General features: G+C 43.2%; 2 protein-coding genes across 4 annotated transcripts; one reads left to right on the forward strand and one right to left on the reverse strand.

The window, feature by feature from the left end:
* The first annotated feature begins 254 nt into the window (after positions 1-254).
* On the forward strand, positions 255-3,874 carry LOC120679515. Its single transcript, XM_039961126.1, has 3 exons — positions 255-697; positions 1,864-2,007; positions 3,420-3,874. The coding sequence occupies exons 1-3, from the start codon at positions 395-397 to the stop codon at positions 3,615-3,617; spliced, it is 645 nt and encodes a 214-aa protein (XP_039817060.1). The 5' UTR covers positions 255-394; the 3' UTR covers positions 3,618-3,874.
* A 1,242-nt stretch (positions 3,875-5,116) lies between these two features.
* LOC120678888 (grpE protein homolog 2, mitochondrial-like) lies at positions 5,117-9,181 on the reverse strand. 3 transcript variants are annotated; one of them, XM_039960327.1, is made up of 6 exons: positions 8,939-9,167; positions 8,124-8,319; positions 7,861-8,051; positions 7,582-7,749; positions 7,196-7,324; positions 5,117-5,536 (listed from the first exon to the last, which is right to left on the reverse strand). In XM_039960327.1, the coding sequence occupies exons 1-6, from the start codon at positions 9,086-9,088 to the stop codon at positions 5,429-5,431; spliced, it is 942 nt and encodes a 313-aa protein (XP_039816261.1). In that variant the 5' UTR covers positions 9,089-9,167; the 3' UTR covers positions 5,117-5,428. The 3 variants fall into 3 exon arrangements, with proteins under 3 accessions (XP_039816261.1, XP_039816262.1, XP_039816260.1); XM_039960328.1 differs by having other exon boundaries at positions 8,163-8,319; positions 8,939-9,162; XM_039960326.1 differs by having other exon boundaries at positions 7,861-8,319; positions 8,939-9,181.
* Between the last annotated feature and the right edge of the window lie 2,799 nt (positions 9,182-11,980).

Below are 11,980 nucleotides of genomic sequence, written 5' to 3' on the forward strand. Positions count from 1 at the left end.
CATTTTAAAAAAATTAATATCATTGAATGAATAATGTATAGTAATGGATGGTCAAGGTATACTTCTAAATACTTTCCAAAATTATTACAATAAAAAATCAAATTTAGTTTCCAAGGTTGTCGTATGTTCGAATTACCCCCCGCCCGCTCCCGTGGTGGACCCGCATACGGATCACCTCCCGTCCGTGTGGCTGCTTCCCGACCCCACCTGTCAGAAAGACGACCAAGACGCAATTGAAAACATCACGCCTCTTCCGTGTCAGATCTCGCCTCTTCCCTCGCCATTAATTTCGTGTACCAAACCCCGGGCTTACCCGCGCCCCCGCCCCCGGCCCCGCCGCCTCGCCGGAAAATAAGGCCTCCGCCGCTGCCGTAAACCACGGGAATTCGCGGGCATGGAAGGCGTGGGCGCGCGGCTGGGGCGCACCTCCGCGCGCTACGGCCCGGCGACGACGTTCACGGGCCCCGTCAGGAAGTGGCGCAAGGAGTGGGTCCCCGTCGCCGCCGCCGCCGCAGCCAGCGCCAACGGAGGCGCGGCGTCCTCCACGGGTACGGGATCCGGTGGCGGGTCCCGTGGGAATAACCTTCTCCTGTTTAAGTGGACCCCGGTAAACGGGACCAACGGGGGAGGAGGAGGCGACGGGGAGCAGCAGGCGGCGGCCGAGGAGACGGCCACCAGACGCCGGCGGTATGTGCCGGTGAGGACTCTTGATAATAATTGTTGGCTATCGTTTGTTTCTTTTAGTGGAGGCATCGACTATCGTGGGCTTGAATTTGTAATATGATTGGATCTTTAGCTCTTTTGGTCGGTCTGTTGGCGTTATGATTTTGAACGTTTGATCTTGTGCCGGTTGACCTCTCGCATTGTTAGTTGATGTTTGAACCATGTGAAGTATGTGTTGCCGTTCGTAAATGGTCGGAACCGATTTGAACTTCTGATCCCCCAAATTGAGTGTAGGAGGCTTAAACAGTTTAATTATTTATTCAGACTGGCAAATACAAGATGTTGCCGAGACTTCGGGTAATTACAGTGTCTATGTATTAGAGGTAGCAAAAGAAATGCTGATGAGCTTAAAATGCCCCGGACAGCAAAATAAACCAAACAATAACATAAAACTAAACCATGAACGAAAGGGAGGATATATAAAATAACAAAAGCAAAACAGGAAAGAAACTCCTCGGTACATACATGCCAAATTAAGAGGCGCAAAGGACAAGATAACCAACACTCGAGCAACGGATGGCGCTAGCCAATCCTGCCGAAGCTTCCTTAGCTTTTTGCAACGGTCATGATCCACGGCTGCACCTCGTCTGTGGACTCACATGTCACTATTTCCATGCATGGGGTGATTGCGCTGTTTAGGTACACCTACATCAAAATAGACACTCCCTGGTCTGCAACAGTTAGGTTAGTTCACTGTGTATATGGATAATTATGAATTTTTGACGTGTCATGAAATGTGAACATAGGTTGTATCTGGCTCAATTTAATAGATTACTGCTTTACATGGCTCTTAGTTGACTATCTGTATCTTATGTCTGTTGTATCTAAACTTGTAGAGTATAAAAAACATGTTTAGTGTTATTATTTTGTTATCATGTTCTGCAGATACGTTTGATCTTTCCACTCCTTATATAGTTAGTTATACTACATGACTATGGTGTGTTGTTCAAATCTTAGTTTTTTTTCTCAGTGTTAGTAAAACAAAAACTAGATTGGAACATCTTTTCATCAAAATCTCAAGACTATCTAGGTTCTTTAGTGTTCATTCGCTGAAATTTGAAGATAAATTCATCTGTGCTTTTTTACAGTTTGCTCATATGTCTTGTCAATTGATGTTCATCAAATCTCTTCATGTTTCAGGTTTCTGTAGTTGAAGAGGAAAGGCAAGAATCTGCGAAATCCGATGATGAAAATAAAGCTAATGATGGAGATCCGTCTTCAAATGAAACTGAGCCATCAAATGGAAAGACTGATATCAATGATACACCTATGGATGAACCTCAGGTAACAAGATCCCTTAAGCACTTTACTAATCTGTAATTTGTTCTACATTAGTTCCTCATTAGTGCAAGTCAAAGTATCTAACTGTTGGTCTTCTTCTTTGGGTTTTGGATTACCCTGCTGACATCCCCATTCATCAGACCATTTATTGTTTGATGTTTCCCATCTGGACTCCCAGTTTTTTTTTAAGTATCAATATTTTCAGGAGCCATGCCACTTATGATGTTCTATTGAGTTCAATTCATTTGCCACTTTCCTTTCCACTACTCACTTAATCAGTCTGAAGGGTGCATGACCCAATTGGACTTTTCCCTTAAAGTATTAAAAAAAAGCTACAAATGCTCCATGAGGTTGTCAAATGCACACTTCAAACAATATCACTGCCAGCTAGCTGCCTCAGGAACTATGATTTTCATTATCTCAGTGGATACATGTTAGGATGCTCGTGAGCTTCCTCTGCAACATGTGATTCTTTATTTACTCCAAATGTCCTTGCTGAATTGCGAGGAACCGTTGATGGAGTTGTTGAGAAACTAGAAGTGCACTGTAGTGTAGCTTGGTGGTCATTTCACATGATTGGGAATACACTGGTCATCAAGCTTACTGAAGAAGTACCACCTCCGGTCCCTGCAGGTCCTAAAATTCATAGTTTGAGCTACCCATTGATTATTCGTGCATAAATTACAACAGTGCTCTTCTGACTTCTTGAATGTTAATTTGGTACATAATAAAGTTTGAAGTCGGTGGACAAGAGTTGGTGAAAACTAATGCTGAAGCACATGTATGTACTTGAGGCGAGCCATATCACTCCAAGAGTGTTTGTCCAACACTTCCGAACGCAACTATGGTCATTACTAATTAAGATTTAAGATATGACCTGTTTGCCAAGCGTGAGGATCAATTTGCTCATGAACACTGACTATTCCTCATTCAAATCCCAGAGACATGGATTTTTCTTTTGTATGGCAGCCCTACAAATATTTTTGTTCATTGATCATCTGACACAAGGAAGGATCAGTACCCCTGGGGGATTTCACATTTTCATGGTTTCACATTGAAATAATTTAGAATGTCTTTGTCTTCCATGATCAGATGATGTGGCAGCTAATTTCTCACTGTACGTGAAACATGCAACATCCTTTCAAAGTGGGGGTTTTACAAGGGATTTGTGATTTTAAATGCCTATGCAATTCTATCAAAACGAAGCATGCTAAATGTGCGCTTTTTTATTATTTATTTAGATATCTCCACATCTCAATCAATCAGCTATATCATTTATGAATATATTGTCTTATTCGGAATGATGTTTTGTCATATGAGTGCCATTTACATTTTACTGTGTTATCTTTAGAATTTTTCAGAACATTTTAGGAGAATAAATCGATCAAGAACTTAATGAAACTGACCTATTTCAGGCATCAGATGAGGATGCTCGAGATTCTGGTAAAAATGGTGGTGGAACAGACCTAAATTTGAATTTGGGTTTGAAAGACCCGGATGGTGATAATGAAGGTGATACAGCAGAGCAACATGAAGGGGCCAAGAACCCGCAGACAGAGAATAATAGATTCAAGAGAAAATCCGTAACCCCTGACCTTGAGATGAGAATGTAACCCAGCTGTTCCATTTCTTTCTTGATTACTTCACTGTTTTCCCTGTGGGCATATGACTTAGAGACATTGTCACTGCAGAGACAATTCTGCAAAATTTTACAAGACCTACAATAGTGTGAAGTGTTTGAACTCGTTGCCAAACATATTCAATTTAATTTTCCATAGATGTTCAGAATCGGAAAACTGGCTGTCACAACTTTGTAAAACGTTCCTTTACTGTAAGCATTGGGATCCAAGTGGAACCATTGATTTTAAAACTAGACTAGTAAGAAACTTTCCAGTTACCTGATAACTTTGTGCAAATTCAAAACTATATAACCAGCTTATCGGACGAAAGCATACATGTAGTCGAGATAAGAATATTCAAGCAGTACTTGCATAGATGTTAAAAGAGCTGCTGGGTGCCCTCACTACTATTCACATTGCTGCTGAAGACTAGGGTTTTATTTTCCGACTGGTCCGGCCAAACCGCCGGGCTCTGGTACCAGTATACCGGTCCGGTTTGGCCGGTTACCGGTCGGAACTGGTGGAATTTAAATTTGAATTGAAATTTCGCCGTTCAACCGGTTCGGACCGGTATATCGGTCGGTTGGACCGGTTTACCGGCCGGTTTGGCCGGTTTACTGGTCGGTTTGACTGGTAACTGGCCAAATTCAATTTTTTTTTCTTTTTTTGGTTTAAATTCAAATGCCCACAAAGTATACTAAATAAATGTTTGTATAACATATTTAGCCTAAATGAACCCTCCAACCCTCTTTTGTACTACTTTTACATTGTATTTGTATATTTTTATATGTACGTTTGTTTTGTTTAACTTCAAATCCCCGCAAGCTATACTAAATGAATGATTTTTTGAGAAAATTTGACACCATTAGATTCATCGCACCTTGAAGTATTTTTAGGAATTTTTTGAGGATTTTTCATTTTTTTGAATTCAAATTTGAATTTGGCGGTTTAGTACCGACCCAAACCGGAACCGGGCCGGACCGGTTTGACTGGTAACCGGTCAAACCGGACCGGTTCCCACCGGTTTGATGAACCCTGCCGAAGACTCGCTGACTCGCTTCTCACAGTACATTTCCGATTCTTTAGCTTGAACAAGTGATTCCATTGGCTTTGGTTAGCACACAAGCTAAGAGCGAATTTAGGTTGAATTCGAAGCCTTCTGGGCAAATATTTTGATGTGGCTCTACAAAAATCTGGCAACCTTCAAAAGCCACGGAGCCTATAATGTTATCTGGGTCAAGCAACTGCCATCACTAACGCTTTGATAGTAAAGTCAATCTTGGTCAGCCATTCAAATTCACAGTCCAAGGTGATCTCAACATAAAACTAGCTAAATAGGGCATCAGGTATCCATGCCCACATTACCAACAGTCCATAGACTCATTCAAGTTATATATATCACATAAGGCAAATAAGATAATTCCTTTTTTATTTATTTATCTTCAGGATTGTCGTAAAGTCGCAACATTCAAATTGGCACAGTTCACGCCAAATTGTAGAATTCCAATAGGAACACTTCGTGCGAAGCACCCATAAGTCAGTATTCCTGTTAATACAGGATCAACCAGTCTTTGGAAAACAATTTCAGTAATGTACATGGGCTACAATCATGTTTTTATTAGTGACCAGTATCAAAAAAACAAATTTCTGGGCTAACTTCAACAAATAGGCTCGTTGAACATGCTCACCACTACAAAAATGGCGATTTGTATTACAAATCACCTTGTGAAAACATAACCTATGATATGGTGTATGCTTATCCAACCAAAAAAGGAAGTCAGATGTGGGCATCAGGCATCCCGTGTTTATTCTGACTTGCTGGATTTCTCCTCTGGTTCTTCTTCAACTGGACCGCCCTCAGTGACACCAACTTCAGCAGGACGGAGAACACGGTCATGTAACATGTAGCCAACCTAAAAAAAATTAATTGTTAGAATGATCGCCAAACAAAAACCATATGTTCAGAGAGGGAAAAGCAGGTGCATCAAGATAACACTACTTCAGTGTCCTTCAATATTGTCAGAAACCCTGTCATCCAAATGTCTCGTTAACAGCAAGGTTTTTATGGCGGTAAGGCGAGGTGATGTGCCACCGCTCGGACGCCTAGGCGATAAGGCGTGAGGCGAGGCGACGCCTTATTTATTTGTAAAATGCGTTCGTTTACCTTTAAAACACATACATTTACCTGTAAAAGAAAAAGAAAAATAGAAGACAACTGGGCCTAAAGGTGGAAAACAGGCCCAAATCAGCCCAATCCAATTTAACCCATCACCCGACCCCACCCCACCTTATCCAACCCTACCGCCGCCTCTGCCTCTCCTCGACTCCTCCCATCCTGCCGCCTCCTCTGCCTCTCGCTCTCTCCTCCCATCCCGCCGCCTCCTCTGCCTCTCCTCTGACCGCGTCGTCGCCGCTGCCTGCCCGCCTCCTCCTTCTCCTCCTCCTCCTCAGCCGCTGCTGCTGCCCTCCTCCGCCTCCGCCTCTGCCTCCTCCGTCGCCGCCCACCCCTGCCTCCTCCGCTGCCCGCCTCTACCTCCTCCGCCGCCAGCCCCTGCCTCCGCCCGATGCAAGACCGGAGGAGGAGGAGGAAGGACAGGAGGCGGCGGCGCAGCTCCGTCCCCCGGTGGCGCGGCACTGGAACACCGGCCAAGGCGACGAATGGTAAGGCGACGCCGACGCCTCAGTTTTTTTCCCGCTCGGACGCCTAGGCGACGCCTTAAAAACCTTGGTTAACAGTTTAGGCTCCCATCTTCTCCTTTAGTGTAAATTGAAACATATAAACCTATACAGCACTACAATGGCCCTACAAGGATGACAGGCCCCTTGGGGCTTCCAGCCATTGGATCCACCTCCTAAAGTCTTGCTATGAAGACGACTCATGCACCAAACCTGTCTACGATGACCTCAAATCCACAAACCATCAAAGTCGCATTCTGTATGTTGCCATTACCATCTGTACCTACTTTATTTTTGAAGACAAAAATAATGTGGAGCTGTCTTAATATTTCTCCACATCATCTTATGCATATGAACGTACGAGACTGTCCTATTGTCCTACTTCAATAGAAATGAGCAATGTTCTTGAATACAACTATTTGCAGAGTAAACTGATAATTGCTGAAACTCTATGAAAACCTATGGGTTTATTTCAAAACTAAATTCGGGTTTTATGCTATTTTATAGAAAATAGAAATAACAGTACTCTATTCTATTCTATTTTATTAACATAATCCCAATTCGCCTTATTTTATACAACCATACCCATGCTATTTGTCATGCTAACTTCAAAAAAACACAGATCACAAATATAAAACTCTATCAGAGGCCACAGGTTTTCAAGCGATGGTTGTATTTTACAGCTAAAAAAACTGTTTTCTTAATTCTATACTCAAGTTATTTGTCAGGAAATTGTGTTAAGCATACACTAAAATTGTATTATGCAAGAAGGGAACACTTCAACAACATAACAGATATAAGATCCTAGCAAAACTTAAATTTATCAAAAGTTCAGGGTTAACCGCTGAGTCTAAAGCTATGATTGCCAGATAAGTAAACAAATAAGAAATGAATACCTTCACAACAGCAGCTACAGTCCCTGACGGTTTTGAAGGATCAGGAATTTGGAAAAGTGCATAGTGCCTATTCGGATCAAATTTCTCATTCAGAGGATCAAACTTTTCAACTCCAAATTTCTTGAAGACCTGCAAAATTTCTTATAAGTTTCAGATCTATGGGACTGTGACATTGCATGTATGAATCCATGGGAGAGCGAGTCTAAATCCCAATGAGAGTAATTCATACAAGAAAGTATGTGATCTGCATCCATGTGAAATTGCAAGAAATATTTGCCAAAAGGTGTACGAACATTGGAAGCAAAAGAGAACACTAATATTCAAAGCAAAAGAGAGCCTTCAAAACTAGTATGGCTGATGCAGGGAAAATTAGAGGGAAAAAATACCTCTCCAAGTTGCTTCTCAGTCATCTCAACTCCCTCTAGCAAGGTTTTTAGTAGTGGTACAGCTTCATCAGAATTGTTGGAAGTATCTATCTTTGAGAAACTTTCCTTGACAACAGATGATGCTCGAGACAAATTGTCTGCAACATCTAACAAACTCTTGGAGAAGTTCTGTATATAAGAACCATCATGTCAGAGCAAACTTCCAGGATAATGCGAAGTATACATCCATGTATAACAAAAACAAACTAATTAAGCAAGTAGATATTATGAAGCACAAACCTGTATGGCATACTTCTTGGTGTTCTCCGATTCCCGCTTTGTTCTGGCAAGGACATTCTCCATCTCGGCATAGCTGCGCAGCACCTTATCCTTCATGTCTTTAACCTCCTGATCTTTCAATTTCAAAGACTCATCTTTCTCAAGAAGTAGCTTCACGAGGTCCTCCTTCGATAGGTCTAGGTCTTCTGAATCTGAATCAGAAAATGCAGTTCGTTTAGTAGCTCTCCTCCGCCTATTAGGCTGTGATACAGAATCCTGTGAACCTGGTTCCTGGGTTTTGTTGATTCCAGGCACATCTTCACCTGAAGCTTCAGTACTCACTCCAGCACTTTTACTAACTCCATCATCTGCATGTTTGTTTGCCTCCTTATCATCTTGCTGAGGTGCCGAAGTTGAAAACCCAGACCTTTGAAATGCCGATGTTGTATATCGTGCTGATTGATTCAACAAAGGAATGACCTGCTCGTATAAACAACAAAGTAAGGTTATTTACAAGAAAAGAAAAATAACGAAGCTTGGTATTCGTGTGCTGAATATCTAGGCGGCCCAGAGGTCGTCTCCATGCCTAAGGCCCTATTTAGTTCTTAAAAAATTTTCTACAGTACCCATCACATCGAATCTTCAGACACATGCATGGAACATTAAATGCAGCTGAAAAAATAACTAATTACATAGTTTAACGGTAAATGACGAGACAAATCTTTTAAGCCTAATTAGTCCATGATTGAACATCAACGAAAGTGCTACGGCACCAAAACCCAAAAAAATTCGCGAACTAAACAGCCTCAAAGATACAGTTGAAAATAGTTTTTTTATGCGTATAAACCCTAGAAAGCATTCCCAATCTCTTCCATGCAGTACTGACCCCTAAAACCACGTCAAACTCATTGACCAAAGTCAATTGCTCTAAACCCTAATATCTCAGAAAGACAAAGAAAAAAAAAAGAATTCACCGCCTATTAATAAACCCTTAAGACCCACTATCTGTAAATCGGTCTACATCCAGCACCTGCAAGACAAAATTTTGACAACCGACTCTCTCTGCTCAGAAGCCTCACACGGAGGCTAGAAACCCCACCTTGATCGAAGCGCAGGGATCCGCCGCCGCCAGCGCGGACGCCCCCAGGAGCGCCGCCGCATCTGGCCGCTGCCTCACCGCCCCCGCCACAGCTGCCGAGGCGACGCCCTGCCGGGAGATTCGCGCGAGGAGGCGCGCGGCCGCTGCCATCTTATTCGGCCGGGAATCGAGAGGGAGAAAGAGAAACAGCTAGTTTTTGCGGCGAGAAGAACTCGGTGGAGGAGAGAGCGGCGGAGGAAGGGTCTCGAAGGGTTTTGGGGCCAACAAAGGATATTTGTGCGAAAGACCGTTATGCCATCGGCGTTTAGGTCTACGCCGTTGCGAGTTGGAGGGTGCTTGTGTCTTTTTCGTGGCTCGGTGGTTTATGGACGTGTCGTGCAAGCTCAGAAAGGGTTTAAAGTTCCTCCTCCGTATCAGCATGGAAATAAACCAAATGCCGAGTGTCAGCGCAAATGCATTTTCATCTCTCATTATCAACACGATCCGACTTTACAAAAAATAAAAAATACATTTAAGGTAGTTTATCGTTATACAAGCAAAAAAAATTCTCCAAAGCTCTCAATATCAGGCTGATCAAGACATGTGATAGGCTGATAGCCTCTAATCAATCTGCTTCGCATATATTCTAAAAGTGTGGTTGCTGCACATGAATTAATTCATGAGGTAACTAGGAAAGATAAGTAAAGTGTCATTCTTTAGATATATTATCAAAAAATTGAATCAAGTTAATTGGGAGTTTTTAATGAGATGTTAACATCTACTCCCTCCATCCTTAAATAATTGTCTTCTATGATGTGTGTGACACAAATTTGACTCGATTGGTAGAAAATACGTATAAATATTTATATCTCTAAATAAATTTATTAAAAATTAGATTCAAAGACTTTTCTAAGATACTAACTATATACCATAAATATTAATATTCTTTTAATATATATTTAGTCAAAGTTGTTTCTCAGAAAATGAAAACGACAAATATTTAGGGATGGAGAGGGTAGGGGCTTGGAGCTAGGTGGGTGAGTTGGATTATGAAGGTAGTTAGAGACAGTTCTTTGTGCATTCACATTAATGATAAAAATGGCTATTACTTTAAGACTGGTAAGGGTACGAGATTTTAATTTTGAAAAGAGCTTATATCCAACAAGTGGTGGATAAGATCATTGCTGGCTGAATAGGTAGAGTAATGATTTGGAGTCTCTAGATGTGTTGGAGGGTCCCTGCCCACCCTTATATAGGCCGAGGGAGCAGGGTTACAAGGAAATCCTAGGTTGGTGCGCCTAGAGTCCCTCCCAAGTACTACTCGGGTGGTTTCTATCCGATCCGACTAGTAGTTGACATATCCTACCTTATACTTCGTACAGGACCATGCCACATCAGGTACCCCATGGCACCGGGTCTGACAAGCCCCCGAGCTCTACGTAACCGAGTAGTTGCAAGTCTTCAAGTACTTCTGAAGCCGACATCGAGTAGTTCATGAACTACATGTAGACTATGTCTTCCGAGTACTTCCCGAGTTGCACCGAGGCTGCATGATGCTCCTGCTCGAGTAGTCTTGACGCCCTCGGGTGAAAATCTTGAAATATACAGAGTGGGATGGACAACCGCACTCCATATGAAGTAGCCCCCGAGCCTTAGGCTGATTCGAAAGATTCAGGCTGAGGGTCCATCTTGAATTTCTAATTTTGTCAAATGTTTTTTTCAAATATTTTCGAAAAACAAATTCCTTTTACCACGTATCTAGGAGCTGTCAGACCTTGGGCAGCGGGACTGTTCATAGGAATAGAAGGTTCTATAGTAAGGGATAGCGCATTGATGTACCTTACCTCTATTGTAACTACCCGAATAGGCGTAGAACTAGTTGTAATACAAGGAAACTACCCGATCCAGTTGAGATAGGACTCCAAAAGTACTCGGCTAAGAATTTCCATGTGACTCTGTCCCCCCAAACTATATAAGGGAGGGCAGGGACCCTCTCGAAACATACAATATCGCATCAACCTCTAAGGCAATACAAGCAACCACACAAGACGTAGGGTTTTACGCACCTCGCGGCCCGAACCTGTCTAAATCATTGTGTTCTTTGCACCATCGGGTTCCAGAGCTAGTCGATTCCTTGCCTACAATCCTACTGCTAAGGGATCCCTGAGCAGGCTTGGCGGCTAAACACTGGCAGCTAGCGCGCCAGGTAGGGGGTTCGACGAGTTCACCAGCGAATTCGATGGCCGAATCTAGCAATGCCAACAACATGCCCGAGGGCACGACTCTCATCTTCGGCTCCTAGGCCCTCATGGCCGACGAATCAGGCGGCTTCACCGGCCACCTGATCGCCCCCAAGGAACCGAAGGCGAGCATTGATGATCAACACATCGACTCTTTTTCAGAACTCGGCGAGAAACCATCAACTCAGGCTTCACCTGCCTCTAATTCGGAAAGTGCTGGCAAAGTTCTGAGTCCAACTCGCCTAGGCGAGTCAGCTAAGCCCAACGTTACCCCCGACTTCGAAAAGTTTCAATTTTCCAAAACCCTCGGAAAATAAGTGGCTTACCTCATGTCAATTAAGTGCCCAGGGTCACCAACTCCAAACTACTCGACAGAGTAGATCAAGTTTCATGATTGATCGAGGGGTGCATCAAGCTCGCAGAGTCCTCCCTTGGTCCAACCAAGATGCACCTGGACCCAAAAAACCCGAACCCACGACGCGTTCAGACGGGCGACATGTTCTTTGGGATCGATCGAGTTGAGGGCACTCTCTAGCACGGAGACTGTAAGAAACAGGATTCGAAGGGAAAATCCTGTGCGAAACCCGAGAAGGCAAACCCCCGACTTGATCGGATGGGATTGCTTCGCTCATGGACCCCCAGGCTCCCTCCTCAAAGCCTGTTCGTAACTGGACACCTGAATGCATTGATTTCTCTGATCTGCTATTCAATCAAGATTTTGATGAGTTCATGGAAAGTCTTGACAACCTCGAACCCTATGACGATCTCGAGGACTGGTTGGACGACGTCAACTTGTTCATGGAGGCAATGTGCCATCCACTAC

Source organism: Panicum virgatum, chromosome 6N (assembly GCF_016808335.1).
Source record: "Panicum virgatum strain AP13 chromosome 6N, P.virgatum_v5, whole genome shotgun sequence".
Classification (NCBI taxonomy): Eukaryota; Viridiplantae; Streptophyta; class Magnoliopsida; order Poales; family Poaceae; genus Panicum; species Panicum virgatum.

Excerpts from the sequence above, each read along its gene's own strand:
- LOC120679515 (XM_039961126.1), top strand. The coding sequence starts at position 395 with ATGGAAGGCGTGGGCGCGCGGCTGGGGCGCACCTCCGCGCGCTACGGC. Across the intron at positions 698-1,863 it reads GACGCCGGCGGTATGTGCCG|GTTTCTGTAGTTGAAGAGGA; the intron begins GTGAGGACTCTT and ends TTCATGTTTCAG. Across the intron at positions 2,008-3,419 it reads CACCTATGGATGAACCTCAG|GCATCAGATGAGGATGCTCG; the intron begins GTAACAAGATCC and ends GACCTATTTCAG.
- LOC120678888 (XM_039960326.1), bottom strand. The coding sequence starts at position 9,088 with ATGGCAGCGGCCGCGCGCCTCCTCGCGCGAATCTCCCGGCAGGGCGTC. Across the intron at positions 7,325-7,581 it reads CTGAGAAGCAACTTGGAGAG|GTCTTCAAGAAATTTGGAGT; the intron begins GTATTTTTTCCC and ends GAAATTTTGCAG. Across the intron at positions 5,537-7,195 it reads CTGTAGCTGCTGTTGTGAAG|GTTGGCTACATGTTACATGA; the intron begins GTATTCATTTCT and ends AATTTTTTTTAG.